We start from the raw sequence: 17434 nt of genomic DNA, 5'->3' as shown, positions 1-17434 counted from the left end.
GTTGTGCGTATGTAGCTATTTAGTCTTGACCAGATGTCTGGTAGGAGTCTGTGATTCAGAGAAAGCTGGCAGTGTGGGCAAGTAAAGGGATAAACGTTCATTCAAAACAGGAAGAGAGAAAAAAAAAAAAAAAAAAGTGCCGCTGTTGGGAAACAGGAAATAAAGGGTCACAAATGTCAAACATACTGTTCAGTAGAGCAGATAGAGATAACAGAAAGATCCTGTTTTGTGGTGGTTGTTTTTTTTTTAGCATCCGAAACTCCACAACACACAGACAGAAGCAAAAAGGGTGTCAATGAATCAGTAGAAAACACAGTTATAAAATTAAAAGGAGTATTTGAGACCATACAGACTTTTGGTGAGTGAGACTCAACAATCTAAAGACAAAAGAAACATGAAGAGTTAATACATTTCTTTTTTTTTTTTTTAAATTATAAAGGAAAATTGAATCTGTCCTGAGGTTTCGCCTGTATGCGGGTTACGTTTATGTCACCGGAGAAGAGGTGGATTACATTTTCTAGGACTCATATTCACAAACAAAAATGACATATTGATCATTTGACCGAATGCATCACTCATTCATGTCATCAGGTTTACAATTCAATTAATTCAACAAATTAAAAACACGACTACATTCGGAGTTCACCCGGCTGCAAATATCGCCTCCAGAGATGTGAAATTAAAAGTATTCCAGAATCTACCAGCGCATTCAAATATCGATAACATGCCTTCAAATTGTGGACTTTACATTTACGACAAACGACCGTGTCATATAAACCCGTGATGGTTTTCCAGCCAAAATTGGTTTATCCGTGTCGTTTTCTTTCACCTTCACCTCCGATCAAACGCCCCGCCAGTTTAACACTTGGGAGTTCAGTTTCGTCCTCGCGTCGAGGGGCCTCCGGAGAAATGTCACTGTGTAGTTTCCAAAGTCAGGACAAATTCTACATTCACGTCATAGCAAAGTTACTGCGTGTAGCTCAGGCTTGTCGAAAAGGTCCCTGTCAAAACCAAAGTGGCAACTTACAACCGAGCAGCTGTGATGAATGCAACTTACAACCGAGCAGCTGTGATGAATGCAACTTACAACCGAGCAGCTGTGATGAATGCAACTCGGTGCTTCATGATACGGAGGCGTCTGCAAAAACAAACTCACGTCATCGCAGTTGGCCGTTTACGTGATGAAACTCACATTTAACAGATACGGTGTTCATTTATTTTGTCAGCGAACTGCATTTCGTCACTCTTCCACGGCAGTTCATCCAATCGTGTGAGCTCACCTTGTCTTTTAGCCTGCAGCATGTGAATGAAAGCTGCTGAATACCTTGAGGAAAATGTGTGGTACAACATTTGAGGGGGGAAAAAAAAAAAAAAAAAATCTGGATAACTTTGTCTCTGCTTCTTCAATTTTGACTGGTTTTTTTTTTTTGTCTTTGAAAATCTCTTTCTTGTGTATACAATACTTTAAAATCACAATCTGAACAGATTAAAGCCAGATTAACATGTATACAAACCTGATTTAGACCAGAAACTGGCAGAATAATACCATGTTCATGTCACATGGTTGAGACCATAATTACAAGCAACCAAAGTTGGGAAAAACTCACGTCAGCTTTCTAGTTTCAACAAGTAGTTTAAAAAAGAAAAATGGTTGGTAGCTACTAAAAATGTAAACAAAGTAGGATAATAACACTTAATACTTGTGATTCGGGGAATTTAAAATAAGCTCATTGATGTGATTGAAGGACTTGAAATCAGGGTGGCCGTGCTGAATGAGCTGTGAACTCTCCCAAAGCTTTTTCCATCCTGCAAAACATGAACGCAACATTAAACACTAGTCGTCCATTTCGTTGGTGAAACGGCTTTTCGCACCAGAAAAGTTCTGGTTATTGATCCAGGAACGTTTACCCGCAAGCTTTTAGCATCTTATTGTGAATATCTATTTTAATCTGACAGAGCTACATGATCTAATTATGGATAATTCACAGATGGAAACGAGTACCTGCCAGAGGAACGGAGCGTACGGGTCGGCGATTTCAGGGTATTTCTGCCATATTCTTGACGATGCCACAAAATACTGAAAATTATTTTATTATTAATCTCAAGAACATTCAATTGCAATAAAATAAGTGATGTGATATAAACGAAGTTTGTTGGACATCGTATCTTTTAAAAACCACTTTCGCGGAAATCTCTGCTCGTTTTAGAACTAACTTCTACCACCATTAGTTGCAGATTAAGACGCACACGTGATGTTCATCGTGCTGTTACAGAAACGCAGCGATATGACGGCGTTACGTCAACAAGTCAGAACATTGCCAATATCGCGTGATGTTTTTTCCATCTCTAAAATCATACCAATATTATTAATAACGATACGATACGGCACATTCCTGAAGGCATGTTAAAACACTTTTGTATTTGCAGACGCTTTCTGTTGTTTTTCTCTGAGAAATAAGATTTGCCCACTGATGACGCTTCACGTTCCTGTATTTTGTAGTTCAGGAACCAACCATTGGGTTCTGAATCCTTTATATTTGTTTCTTTTTTGGCAGAAACACATGGAGCAATCCAAATCTAGTTTTGTGAACCAGTTCAGCGTCAGTCGAAAACGCTGTGAGTGAGTAGTACTGTTTTTTGTGTGTGTTTTTTTTTTTGTCCTGATGGCAAAATGCAATACAAGACTTGACAAGCCTTTTCGTCTGGATTGAATTTTTTTTTTTTTTTAAATACACGTTATAACAAAAGCAGAAGACTGGACACAATAAAGATGATGACCAACTGTCTGATGCAGTTATTTATCAATTCATAAGTTATATAAGTAGTTGCTTCCCTCCCACATCAACAGAACAGTGTGCTCAAAAATCAAAAGGTAGTACCAAGATAAATAATCACGAGAATGTGAGTGGAAAGATGCTGGTCTACTGAAGTGATATTAAAAAGGGTTTCATACACCCGATTCTCTGTACCATTTAATGAAAAACTCACCTGCTAAGTTTAAACCTTGAAACAGTACGCAAAGATGTGCGCCAACTTTTCATCAGCAGCATTCACTCGAAGCAACCGCTAGCTACAAGAAAATGAAGCGCACATTTCTTTTTTTGGTTAAATGACAAGGCAATATCAGTCCAAACACCCGTCCGACAACCAAAACACAAAAATAAAAAGACACGTTTAAATTATTTACGGATCGCTTTATCGTGTCAGGATGTGCCGCACACCTGGCAGAATAAAACACGAAGCAGACGTAGTCCAAAGCATCTAAAGGGCTGAGGTTAAAAACTGCTCAACTGATTTACACCAGACTGGCACAGCGCATTTAAATCAGAGCATGGATCAACAAAACAATACACGTGAACAGAGTTTGACCAACCAAACGTCTGCCGACAGTCCCTCCGGGCAGTGATCCCGGTCTGCGTCAATGTGTGTGTGTGTGTGTGTGTGTGTGTGTGTGTGTGTGTGTGTGTGTGTGTGTGTGTGTGTGCGCGTGGAGTCCATTCCCTCACGTCCTCTCAGACCTGATGGCAGCTAGTGTCGTACCTCTGAGTGCGTCGTACCTCTGAAATAAACCGCCACAATATCAACAGATACAAATAAAAGAGGGACTTGTGACGTCGAATCCTAAAGTAAAAAAAAAAAAAAAAATCCAGATGGAGATGTTTGAAACGGGGGTGGGGGGAGGGTGGGGGGGGGGTGGTGTAAGTCAGTCTGTTGGGATCCAGAGAGCTCCTCTCTGTAACGTGGGACAGTCTGATGGTACCGTGATGAAGCACTAAGAACAGACAGGATGCTCATGTCTGCGTCGGGAGTCGAGACAGGTAGGTAGGCTGTGTGTCGGAGGGGGAGGGAGAGAGGAAGAAGGGTACAGTTGATTCGCCGCTGTGCATCCCCTTTGCTTGTTTTTCTGCTCCCCCGGTCTAGAACAGCTGGATCATGGACTCCCGAGATTTTCCCACCCCGATCCATTTGACTGAGGACACAGGAAGCAGAGATAGTTGTTCATTTCTCTCTAGAATAAACAACAGGATGGACGACATGGCAGCACCTGAGAAGTTATGCCAAAGCAACTCAATCGCCCCCTGGTGGCTGCTTTCTGTATAAGTCAAAAGCCCCGCCCCCCTTCATGTTAGCAGATTGGACGCGAGTCAAACTTCTGACATATTGAGCACATCTTATGACGGTGTTGTTTGTTTTTGTGTTTATTTTTCAGTGCTTTGAGTTAGTTACTCAATGCTAGTAAAAGCGTGTATATCATCAGCATTGATAGGTGCTATAAAAAAAAAAAAAAGAAGTAGCCATGGCTACACCTGCCAACCGAAATAATATTTAAGAACGTGAACAGATTGCTGCTTTCGTTAACGAAGCGAGATTTATCGCCGTCTGCCACAAACCACAAAAGAAGCCGTCCTGCGGTAAACCAAACGAACCGATTTACCCAGCTGCAGTTTGTGTTTTGAAAGCCAACTTATTACCAAGTTAATGTTCATGTAATAGACAACAGGCAAAGAGCATAGCCTTCGTACGAAGAAAAAGTAGCGGATATCTAGCGAGCTAGCCAACTGGCAGTTACTCATAAATATTATCTGAAAAATAAGAGAGTCGGCTGGGCAACCTCGATACGACGACCCCACCGCGCCCCGCGTCAATAGGAGGAAGTGGTGGCATATCGTCCATCTTTACATATAGTTTATGTTTTTTTTGTGTTTTTTTTTTTTTTATGGTTTATGGTCGGTGTTTATGTGCACTCAGAGAAACCAGATCACACCAGTAATCGCAGAATGTTTAATCGACGCGTGCAGCGGGTCAGTAATCAGATTTCATTGCCACCCGTGATCTTACATCAGCAGCACGTCTTACTTGTTCTGACTGCATTAGCGAGAGAAGACCCAGTGAGGGTGAATTAGCGTGTGATATGTAAAATTATGACGGACAGTCTTTTCTGACATTTAGTGGACCAAATGAATAATTGATTAATGCAAAGACTACTCAGCACATTAATCAATTAAAAATGACCACGAGTCGCAGCCCTGGTTGTTTTGCCGGGTCGCAGCTCCTTTTAGTCACATTAAAAGAAGGTTAAAGCAGCACTGGGATTAAAAGTGAAAGCACTTTACGAGACGTACAAATATTTCTGCAGCATTCAGCTGCGACACTTTAAATCCTCTAATTTATAAATTAAGGCGCTCAGTTTCCCTGTGTGCGTGCGTGCGATCATACCAGGCACTCCCACGTGCTCCTGAATGAAGTTGACATATTTCCGGGCGTTCTCAGGCAGCTCCTCGAAGCTCCTCGCAGCCGAGGTGTCGCTGTTCCAGCCGGGCAGCGTCTCGTACTCGACCTCCACACGCTGCAGCACCTCCTGATTGGCTGGCACGGATCAACGAGAGCAGCAGAGATTGGGGCGGTTAATATCACACCATTAGCTTTACGGCGGAGCTCAATCAAACAGCGATGACAACGGGTCGATGTGTTTCTGCCTCGAAGTGGAGCTCTCTTGTAATAAATCATAACAGCCAGAAGAAGAAGAAGAAGAAGAAGGAGGAGGAGGAGGAGGAGGAGGGGCGGGTCAATAGTATCCACCGAGGGCAGAGATGCATCGACCCCACTTTTTTTGATACATTCTTGGTTCAGTATCTTTAAATACCACTCATCTTGTTAGTTTGACACCGCTGTGTACGAATACCTCCAGCCTGTCTCATCCCTCTCTATCGAGCCCCGAAAAAGGGACAACCGGTACGACAACGACATTGTCGATTTGTTGACTCTGCTCACCTGGGAAGTGAGGTATAGTTTGGTTGTCGACTTTGTACGCTATGCCCACTTTGATCTCCGGGAACACGTCAATGATGTCGAGTTTGGTGAGCGCTAAACTGAAAGAGAAGACGGACAGATTTACAGCAGCAGCAACAACAACAACAACAACGGAATAAAATATGTAGTTGAGACATTTTCACAGCAAATCACAGATCAGAGAAAACTGATGTACCTTGTTATTTGGAAGGAAGAAAAAAAAAGTTTGCTGTGAATTAATACTCTCTGTTCTTAAAACTAATCTTTTAAATCAAGGCTTTTTATGAATGTTAACCCAAAATTTCGCCCTCCCAGTTCCGCTATAATTTATGCATTTTTATCCCATCTTATTTTGCTGCAGCACTTTTACTAGTTTATTAAGATCCCCATTAGCTTTCACCACAGCAGTTGCCAGTCTTCCTGAGGACCACGAGCTCAAAATACATCATGAAGGCAAAAGGAGCACATATAAAAGTATTTTATTAAACAATAACTAAAGATAGTCTTTGTAAACAAAACAGACCAGGAAAACAGCAGGTAATATCAAAGCTGTCATATAATAGCGCTAAGAGGTGGGTTTTTTTTCATGTATTTGTAGTGTTTAAATAAAGATTTATAATAGTAATTATTAATACTATTATTATAGTTATTTTATACTCTAAACACACACAAAAAAAACATCTTTCAAAAACATTTTAAATTTATGTTTCTTTCTTTTTTTCTTTTTTTAAACCCTGGAAACTCACGCGGTGAAGCCATTAATCATGTGTGCATATTTGATAAGCACCAGATCCAGCCAACCACACCGTCTCTTCCTGCCCGTGGTCACACCGACCTCCTTCCCTCGAGTCTGAAGCAGCTCTCCGATCTCCTAAAAACAACAAGATCAGATCCCGAGTTCTCAGATAAGCTTTTTTTTTTTTTTTTTCTTTTTTGCGAGTGTTTATCGAGCGTCATGTCATCCTATAGTGACCAAAGTAAAAAAATATCTGGCCATTAAAGCTCGGCCTCTACGTCGGGGCTTCAGTTCTAGTCGTGAGCCGGTGTCACGGGCTGATTTATTGACCTCAGTGAACGAGGTATGCTTGCAGCCGGTTGTCGGTAGCCGTGGAGCAAATTCTCCTCTGGGTGGTGCTGCCGTTTGAAAACAAACTTCAGTCACATTGTGTCGTTACACAAGTCATATCAAGCCGTTGCACCACGTTGTAACTATGTACATAGAAACCGCTGACAGAAAGACGTGTGGTTTGGGGACGTGTTTTCCTTCCCCAAACGCTCTTGATTTTCTCAGACGCACAAAGTTCTGGCTTATCCCACTGCTGGCCCTGTTAATCCACATTTGGAGCCAAAAACAAACAAAAACAAAAAAAACCAGTATTTAAAGAGCTCCACTTTATATTTCACGTCGTGTTTCTGCGTCTTCTTACGTTGCTCTGCTCTGAAGGGAAAGCTCCGATGCCCACTCTGGTGGTGTACGCCTTGACGACCCCGTAAACCTTGCCGACGTTCTGAGGCGGCATGCCGAGACCGGTGCACACCCCGCCCACCGTGCAGTTGGACGACGTCACGAACGGGTACGTCCCTGCAAACGACAGCAGGAATGCAGACTGATCACACTTCTCATTCACACTGTGGAAACTGGTGGAGCGAACGTGCAACTTAAAAACAAGATTTTTTTTTTTTTTTGGGGGGGGGGGGGGGGATTTGTGCGGAGCAAAGTTTAGACACCGTGGCCCCGTCAGGCACACCTTCCCAGATCTTAACCGATCAGTTGTGGTTTTATCGACTCTGCATTTGGATTTTTGCGTACTCAGCCAATCATTCAAGTCATCGTTTTGTAGCAAGTTCTTGGAATTTTTTTTAATTTTCCGGGCATGTTCGCCTTCGTTAGCAGCGACGGGAAAAAGCACATCTTGACTGAAGTGATTGTTGACGAGCGGGACGGGGGACAAAACCAAACAAGTTAGATAACCATATATAGAAAAAAAATATGACATTTTCTTAAGCAGCAACTACAATTTAAACATGCTACAAAATAAAACTCCACGTCTTGGCCCAAATTTTTTTTTTTTTCAAATGCCGAGACTTTCCACGTCTGGAATAGACTTAAATCGATGGTCTTCCATGTGGGAAAACTGTGAGACTGAACTCTGACCTGCCTCTCCCTTTAGTCTCTGGACGCTACACCTGATCAGACAAACCTGCCCACCAAGAAGCTGCCTTGAAGCCAACGGGCTCTTTGATAATGGAGCTGCTCAAGAAGAAAAACACGACTTTGAAACAGAACAAAACTCTGAGTTTAAAGCACTTTTACTCATCTTGTCTTTTGTCGAACAAGACCTGAGGACGTCCCTGAGGTGGTAACCACTGACAAGACAGTAAATCAGCTCTGCCTCGGATATTCAGAAAATACTGTGCTCCGTTTCAAGTACTGTTGTGTAATCAAAGAACAGGTCTCGTGTCTCCAGCAGCGAGTGTGCTCTTTACACAAATGAAAGTTTTGTGAAGCTCAAAACGAACAGATTGAACTTAAGACTTGCTGCTACTGTCACATTTTCTAATCAACTATAGATGCAGTCAGTCAGACCGACAGAGAGGTTGTGTGGCTGTCAGTGTGCAGGACACTGTGTCCACTGGTTATTACCAGCATGGTGTTTTCATAATAGCTCTGAACCTTGACTGCAATTCAGTCTGATCGCTGCTCTCGATAATAACAGGTCTGCTCTGTAACAGCAACAGACAACTGCTCAGTCTGGCGTGTCATCATCTGGAAGGCAAAAACACCTTTAAAACATCCGTCTTATGTAAATACTTGTGTGATTCTGATTGACTGACTGACAGACCGCTGACACAAGGTGCCTTCGTGCTCATGCGCAGGCAGGTGGCATTGAGTGGTTTTAAACTGCGTGAGCGTGCACGTCAAGCCCGGATGCCACAGCACATCAGTAACAGTTCAAACTTACCGCCGTCCCTCGTCTGAGCTCCGAGCAGCCTTTTGTAAAGAGCACCGCAAAGCTAAAGTGTTTCTGGGCAACATCACTGGGTCACTGCAGATGCACCAAACGGCGCGTTGCAATCAGAAATGACATTTATTCTGAGTTCAGGTTAGCACAAGGAAGAAGGCTTGTTTTAGAAACGATAAATGTACCAGTTAAGATTAAGGCATGCTTAACTGCAGTGCACGTGCACACACAGAGCTTCACTGACCGAAGTCTATGTCCAGCAGCGCCGCGTTGGCTCCTTCCACCAGGATGTTCTTCGGAGGACCGTGAAGCGCCTCGTACATGTAGTGCACGCCGTCTCTCACCATGGGCTTGACCCGCTCCACGTAGTCCTAAAAATAATACATCATGTTACTGCAAAAAAGAATGAATACGTGTTTCCAAAAAAAAAATATGTTTCCGGTTGATTTGTGTTACCTTTAATTTGATCAGCTCTCCCTCTATGTCAATCTCCAGAGTGGGGTACATAGCCTTGTACTGCTGGGCCAAAACGTTATACCTGTAACAGGAAGAGGAATTTAAGGAAGACTGGTCACTGTTGCCTGTCATTCACTCCCATAAGCAGGCTGATACGATACCACTCTGCATCATCTTGCAATGGGATTATAAAGTCAGGCAGCTCGCAAACAATTTATCTCTTCTCCTTAATGTCGGTATTTCTGTCACATCAGCAAAAAAGATTAACCAAACTATATCAGTAATGGAGACAGTTATTTTTGGCTTTAAGTGACGTTTGGTTTGACCACACTGATCCACAGTCATCAGGAACCATAACCCCTGAAGCAGACTTGTTTTGTTTTGTTGTTGTTGGGGAGGCAGAAAGTATTTCCTCAAATAAACCTGAAGAAAGGTACGTGTTGTTGGAATGTAAATGACATTTCTGACTCCCAGACTTTAATCTGGGAGTATTCGGCCAATGCTTTGTGAGGCGCGTCACCATTAATACACTGAGCAAATACATTAAAACACAGCTATCATTAAAAACCCCGGTCATATAACAGACCTTTCAGAGAACTGCGTGAAGTCCGCCAGCAGATCACATATCCTGAGTCCGTTGCGTGCTGCCTTGGCCGAGTACACCGGACCGATCCCCTTCTTTGTTGTCCCGAGGCTGAGCAGGGCCGAGACAGGAGGGAGAAAATACAAAACAAAATACCATTAACATGTGATCTCTGTCTACAACATGCCTTATTACCGTTTCAAAGTTCATCAGGTCATCCACACACCTCTGGACTCAGTGGTTTGAGTATAAAGGAAAAATCCCTGAGTCGAACAAGAAGAAAAGTCCATCGCATGCAGAATCTACAACAGACATTCAACCCGCCATGTCGGATTCAACATCACCAAACTGGATCCAAATACAGTAAATTTTGTAAACTTGTGATGTGAAAACTTTCTCTAAATCGTTTGCTGATGCTTGATTATCTCCCAAAAGACATAAAGCAGTTGTTTAACTCTTTTCTGAATCTCTACAGACTTGAGAAATCCAAATCCCCAAAACATTAAGGCCAAACTCAGACACAAAATGTCTTCTGACACTTCTGTATCCCAACAGTATGGTCCCTTAATATATAACAGAGTACTGGAGAAGGACTATTCCAAAAACTTTTTATCTTTTTACCTTTGCATGTACCCATGATAACTCTGCCGAATAAAAGGAAGGGCACGGCAAAGTAGACATTTGCTCACCGTCCATGCAAACTAAAGAACAGAAATAGTAAAAGATCCTCTACGGTTGCTAACTTTTATCATGACCCATGTAAAACGTGCAATATACCGTGTCTGCAAAGTGCACGAGTGAAAAGCCGACATGTTTTTGCCAGCGGTGGGAGAAAGTCACGACAGAAAAAATTCAAAGCTACAACATAAATTTGTGAAATTTTTCTCTAAACTTTACTTTTTTTGAATGATCAAGTAAAGTGCAAAAACCTCAAAATTTTATCCACGTACAGATTAATATATTTCAGATTGTAAATGTGGCAACAAAAAGGAAAGAAGTATTTGTCACTTTACATGTGCAAAATGAAAAGTATTTAAAGTGAATACATATCATCGGAAAAGACACGCTTGAAGGTTGAGTACCTTTTGTAAAATGGAAATATAAATTTGTAACTGTATATCCGAGTGAGCTTTAATTATCTGTATATTTTGTAAACTGCTGGATTAAATTCAAAATGTTTATAAGCTTTAATCCAATCTGCTGTAGGATTTATTCAGATTTATAATGTATGTTAAGTAAATGATGCGGCCATTTGGCCCGTTTCTATAATACTATTACAGGCAGAAACCTAAGCGTACAACATTAATTAAGGCCGCAAGCTTTGAACACAGGATTAACAGTTACAAACAGCTGACAGTTGTGATATTTCATGAATCTGAACTGCGCGATCCGACTCCGTGACTGTATTCTGCTCGGACTTCCGGCAGAGCTCGTGCTCTGGCATGCCTGGAGATCCAGCAGCCTGACAGAGCAGTCTGCTGAAAGCTTATAATGGCTCTGCCATTAAGGCACCTTGGTGAACATGCACCCTGTCTCTGTCTCTGTCTCTCACTCTCACACAGACAAAATGTTATCAATGCAGAAGTTAAATACAAGTACAGTGAATTTACGGACACATTTAAACCAGTTTAACTCGGCGGCTTGCGTCAGTGGAGAGTGGTGTGGTGATCAGAGCTAAACGGCAGGCCTCCTTATGGTCTCGAATGTGGCAGTTTGCCCCGTGCGAACAAATCAAATTCGATTTTTTTTTTGGAGTATACTCTGAAGACAACACACACACACAAAAAAAAAAAAAGAATTTGGAAGGTAAAAGCCCTCAAATGTCCAGCAGGGGTGTTCGTCTGTGGCAGGACAAGCTGGCCAGATGTCGAATCCCGACCACTCTAGCCCTCGCCCTACTACACACACACACACACACACACACACACACACACACACACACACACACACACACACACACACACACACACACACACACACACACACACACACACACACACACACACACACACACACACATCAAACATGAACATGAACATACACACACGTGCTGACTGGGGGAGTTTGTGGCTTTGGTTGCTAAGCTGCTAAAGACAACCGAGCTTTAAACAGAAATACAACGCGTCTCTCTTCAGCTTCTGCTGCGTATGATTTACTGCCTGGACAAATATCAGGAATGTCTTTGAATTTGGTGTGGAATGAAACAAACTAATGAATACCTGGATTTATAAAAAGAGGGTAAAAAGCTGGCCCTTAACAGAAGCCACCTGCTTCAGGGCTGCGAGACTCTGCCCACCCTGCGACCTCTCTGAGTTAGACTCCGGAAGGAGCCGTGTTGAGGTTAAAGTCATGTATGACTGCAGAAAGACGTGCATATGCACATATGGAAACTGAAGCCAAATGTTTGTGCAAATAAAGGAGGATAAGTAGGTTTCTGCTCCATCTTAAAGTAATAATCTTGAATATTTTCATTTAAATAAATATCTTTTAGGTCATTAGCTATCGCTCGATGAGGCAACACAGTGGTTGATTGATCCACTGATGAAAGCCTATTTACAGTATTACAAACTGAAGATGATGAGTGTTTGTGGTGAAATTTGCAGGAAAACAGTCACGAGCAGTGCGCGATTAGTGGCAAGATTTCATCAGCAGATAGGGGCTATTCCACAAGAAAGGACAGACAGAGCAACGTTCTTTCTAGGAAGTGAAGTAAATCAGCGATAAACCATCTTAAACCCGCAAACACAACACATTTGACAGTTGACACATCCAGCAGCAACACGGTGACATTAAGTCCGTTATTCCCTCTTTTAGCTCCGTTTCGGTCTCCACCAACTCCTGAAGGAAATATCAAATGCTTTTAGCTGCTGACTCTTCCACTGTGTCCCTAACAGTGTCCGTTTGGTGATGAGCAGGTTGTGTAAAGTTGATTATTAAAGCTGCTTCTCTAAAAAAAACAACACGGTGAGAGCAACGAGAGCGAAACAAAACAGCCGAGCAGCTAAACAATGAGCTGAAAGTCACCGTAAAGGTCAGTGACACAGAAACTTTCACACCATCCTTTGCTTGTTACTAGAAAAACATCATTTATCCCCGCTTTACGTTTCTAAGCAAACTCCAGAGGTTTGTCCGAGGCAGGAATACAAACTGAATTAGTAACTACAGCTTTAGAGTAACAACACAGTATGTTGTTTTCAGGTATAAAGGTGTGGTAATATTGTTTTTTTCCTCAAATTAAAGTTATTACATTCCACTTGCAATAAATCTAACATTTGCACAGCAGATTTAGCAACTTCATCAAGGTTATCGTGTGTTAATTGAGCGGTTTTAGTGTATTATATCCGTAGCAGTGTTGACCCTGAGACAACAAAGAGGAATAATCTCTAAAGTCATCCAAACGGAGGAACGGAGACTTTACTGAAAGTCACATGACAAGAGGATGAATCACTGTCAACGAAAATAAGCTGCACACGATCTGAGCTGAGGAACGCAAAAAGTGGTGCTTTTTTTTTTTTTTTCTTAAATCCATGACCTACTTTAGTCTTTGTTTTGTTTACAAACAGACTGAATAGTTGGATGGGATGTAACACTGAGTGACTTGTGAGATTCAAAAAAATACCTCCCGAAAGCAGAAACGAAGGCCGATCCGATTTCTCCCTCTAAGTTTTGTGGTGAAAGTGAGTGAGTGCGTGAGTACGTGTTGCAGCCATTGTTCAAGCAACAGGTTTCTTACTTCTTGCCTGCTTGCTCTTGTCTCTGCTGTTCCTGAACGCCATCAACCGCTTGGTGGAAGTCAAACACTGCGGAGGAGGGAGAGAGGGGACACACACTCTCACACACCTCGGAGAAAGCAGGACTCGCGCACCCACATTTCTTCATGCACACGTTCCAACTCTCACGCACAGATCCGTGAAAAAGGAGCAGACCCGGGAGGACTTACCAATATGTGCTCTGTCGGAGATGATCAACCTCTTCTCCCAGTCCTTCAGACCTACACACACACACACACACACACACACACACACCCACGCACACGCGCACGCACGCACACATACAGAAGCACACTTTGAGTCTCAACACTGAACACAACCTTGTTTTGCCCGTTACATAAAAAAGAAGCTGCACATAACTCACTTTTTCCTTTGCGTTCGTTTTTTTCTGCCTCTTCAAACAAGCCCGGAAGATGGATCACCACACCATTACCTGAAGTAAACAAATAAATGAGGTTTAAGTTCACAGTCTCTGATAAAACAGAACCACGCACAGTTTGATTTCAGTGTCCACTTTACACGATTTACACAAGTTGATACAGACTTGTGACACCTTGGAAATACGAAGCTAAAATCGACATCTAAAATGCAATAAAATAGGTCGATCCAGCGGGTCGAGGGCTGCCGGCTCCCCGACGTGCATCACGCGAGGGTCCGCATATTCCCGCTTAGTCTTAATTTTTTTCTCGATCTTGTTCCTTATTCTTCTTAAAAAAAAATTGCCTTTTTTTGGCGGCTTTAACATCTTCAAAAACTCATGAAAGTTGGTGCCTGACGCATGTGCAAAGTTTCGTCAGGTTTGGAGCATCGTTTGACCTTAAACATCAACTTCCTGTGTCATGGCGAAACATCAAACTTAGCCGCATCGCTCCGGCTATACTATATACTCTATACTATGTACTATATACTATATACAAAACTGACTTTTGGGTCACTTTTTGGACGACATGAGATAGTATGACTTTTTGAAGTATGACCTTTTTCTGAACGTGCTTCAAGTGGAGATCGAACCATTACTTCTCACTGTGAGGTTTGTGATGCTGTGAGACAGAGTCGTCCTGAGCAGATGTGAGGAGCGTTATCGAGGCCAATCCAGGCTTATTTAATAGATGAGTATCAGCTACAATAAACCTGATCAAATTCCAAGCCTGTTCTTACAGTACTGTGTGTTTGTCCATCTCAGCCTGCGAGTGTTTCAGCACCGCTCATACGGAGCCGCATTTTGCTCCGTGTAAACCAGTGAAAGTTAATGGTGCTCTGAAGCGAGTAAATCTGACCTATGACACCTGAACTTATATCTTCTCCGAGCGGAAAACAAAACATCGGGGTGGCAACTTCTCATTTCTAGCCATCACTTTCACCGGACTCACTAATTCAGTTCAGTCATTGAGTAACTTGATGAGTGTGACCGTTTCTCTGCAGTCACTGTTTGTACTCGGGTTACTCTGTAGCAGCACTGTATGGTCGTGAGTGGACTGATTCTGTCGTCCCGATAACTCAAACAGAATATTTGGATGAAGACACTTGTGAAAAATAAGATGCACTAACTTTAGTAGGCAACACCTGAAACTCTTACCGTTATACTGAGAAATGTATAAAACTTTTTGTCCAGCCACTTTATCTTCAGTCACTATTCATGACCTCCTGGCACCTGAAGTCGAATTACAAGTTGCATCTCAACAAAAGTCAGTATCTAGCATTGTGAAAGGAGTGCCGGCTGTGCGCCGCCATCCTGACTGCGACGTTAAGAGAAATATGTCTGTTCAGCACAGCTGAACAAAACCAGCTCACCGGAGTATTCAAACAGCTGGCTCTAATTATCCTTTAATGGGGCTGCATTAAGTGGAGGAGGTGAGGTAATTACTTTGACCAAATTAAATGTACGAAATGTGGAACGGAGCAACAAAAGCTGCAAATTCTCTTTTCATTCACACTGTAGGAACACAGTGAGGGTGATGTAGATAGAAACCGTTTGTAGCTCAAGATCAGGAAAGACGTGAACAGATTTACTGTCAATGCTAGAAACCATTAATGTACTTTTACATATAGGAAGTAAAATGACAAACAACAATCCCCCACTTTGTAAAAACACTAGAACTAATTTTCAAACAAATCTAGATTTTCTTTGCAAAATGAAAAGCAGGTGCCCAAAATATCGGACTACCATGACTGACAGACCAGCCTGTTGTGTAATTAAGAAATAATCTTCACACCTTCCACAGCACAACTAGCCCAAATGGTGATTTCAAACTAAAATTCTGATCACATTTATAGTAGAATATACAACACAAACTAATCGCAGCCTGAATTAGCGTTTTAGTAGTGTTTTTGGTAAAAGCTGCCACCAAATTGAGCATATAGTTATATTATACATGCTTTATGTCTCGTAAAGACTGGCCAGTGATGAGAAGAACTCAGAAAAGCACTTCTCATGACAAAATGGCTTAAAAGTGTCATGAAAACACCAAATGAGTTGATGAGAAAAAAATGTTGAAAAAAAAACTATATACGTCTGCAATTGAATAACGTCTTAAGTTGTTTTGTCAAATGAACTAATAAATAAAAAAAAAACATGTCAATAATTATGGGTCGTACAAGTGCGATGTGTGCTAAAACACACCTTCATGTCACACTTGCTGCAAACCTCCCTGAATGTTAGTGCCTGCAGAGGAGCATTAATGTGTCCTATATCAAGGACGAAAAATCAGAAACGTGATTAAGTATCGACAAATCATACAGCCGAATATGTTAAAGTGCAGATGTGTGGAGGGTTGGGAGCCTTAAAGAAGGAGTAAAACCCCATTAGCTAATGAAGTTACTGCAGATGAATGGATGTGATGTAGCCTGCAGTCTGGCTCCGCGTCAAGCCGATCACACAAACTGTAGCAGCCGTCAAAATGGAGGCTGCAGCAGCGATGACGTGCACCCGGCTAAAAAGGAATCTCGATCAATTCGCCGGGGAAAAATAGCGAGGGGCGGCGGCCTTTCAGCTGTGGGTAACCGCTGTGTGTGTGTGTGTGTCTGCGTGCATTACACACCGATGAAGGCGGTGACCTTGGGGTTGATGATGCCGCTGGGGAGGAGGTGAAAGTCGTACTCCACCGAGTCGACCACCACTGTGTGTCCAGCGTTGTTGCCGCCCTGCAGAGAGGAAACAAGAGTCCGATGAGGCGAGGCAAACGGAAACACGGAGGCAACGCAACTTTTGTTTTGAAAAACAGGAAGAAGGAGGCTGAATGGTTTGACGAGTAACAACAAGCATCGTACATAAACCGCTGGCAACCGTCGGTTAGTATGCGTGTTACTCTGCGCTGTTGCATAGAGACTCCTGTCCTGCTGACATATAAAGGCTTCTCTCAAGATTAAACATATTTGACAAATGACAAGTATAAAGGAGTTAAACTTGTACATAATCTTTTCGTTTCCACACCCTAAATCACCGACACGTCCTGTCAGGACTTTGCTGCTCTCGGCACCAAAATAAAGTATATTAAAAAAGAAAAAAAAAATCGACAACTTGTTGCAGTTCATAGTCTTAAAAACATCTGCCTTGAAGCAATACAACCCAATCACACCCCATGAGAAAACATGTAGCTGGAGGAAAAGAACAAGCTAAATCAAATGTGACGATAAAACTTTTAACGACATTTACAGGTTTGGCAGCAATAGTCACTTAACTGGTAAACATGCTGGAACTCAGTTACAAGACTCTGCACCAGTAACACACCGATTCAGTGTTAAAGGACAGATATCTTCTCTCTGGTTGCGTACTTTACATGCAAACTCAATCGTTCTCTGTTAGCGTGTCGTGCTATTTGTTGCTGAAATGGCCCCGGGACTTTAGCCTCAAGCAGAGATGAAGAGCGAGCTAC

At 42.3% G+C, this 17434-nt stretch overlaps 1 protein-coding gene across 2 annotated transcripts in view; it reads right to left on the bottom strand.

Moving 5' to 3' along the window:
- Window positions 1-2784: 2784 nt before the first annotated feature.
- LOC138617725 (adenylosuccinate synthetase isozyme 2) overlaps window positions 2785-17434 on the bottom strand; it is a 24753-nt gene continuing 10103 nt past the window's right edge. Inside the window, exons 2-13 of one of the 2 annotated variants that reach the window (XM_069692968.1) lie at window positions 16601-16703; window positions 13927-13995; window positions 13733-13783; window positions 13526-13592; window positions 9796-9903; window positions 9210-9291; window positions 8998-9124; window positions 7218-7372; window positions 6537-6661; window positions 5773-5870; window positions 5218-5367; window positions 2785-3970 (exon numbers count right to left, since the gene is read on the bottom strand). In XM_069692968.1, the coding sequence (XP_069549069.1) occupies window positions 3918-3970; window positions 5218-5367; window positions 5773-5870; window positions 6537-6661; window positions 7218-7372; window positions 8998-9124; window positions 9210-9291; window positions 9796-9903; window positions 13526-13592; window positions 13733-13783; window positions 13927-13995; window positions 16601-16703 (1188 nt within the window). In that variant the 3' untranslated portion in view covers window positions 2785-3917. The other variant, XM_069692969.1, reaches the window with a different exon arrangement.

Source organism: Brachyistius frenatus, unplaced genomic scaffold (genome assembly GCF_029030835.1).
Source record: "Brachyistius frenatus isolate BFR_SWC_R1_liver_20210118 unplaced genomic scaffold, ASM2903083v1 Contig_13, whole genome shotgun sequence".
Taxonomy (NCBI): Eukaryota; Metazoa; Chordata; class Actinopteri; family Embiotocidae; genus Brachyistius; species Brachyistius frenatus.
This window is presented reverse-complemented; position numbering and strand designations above follow the sequence as displayed.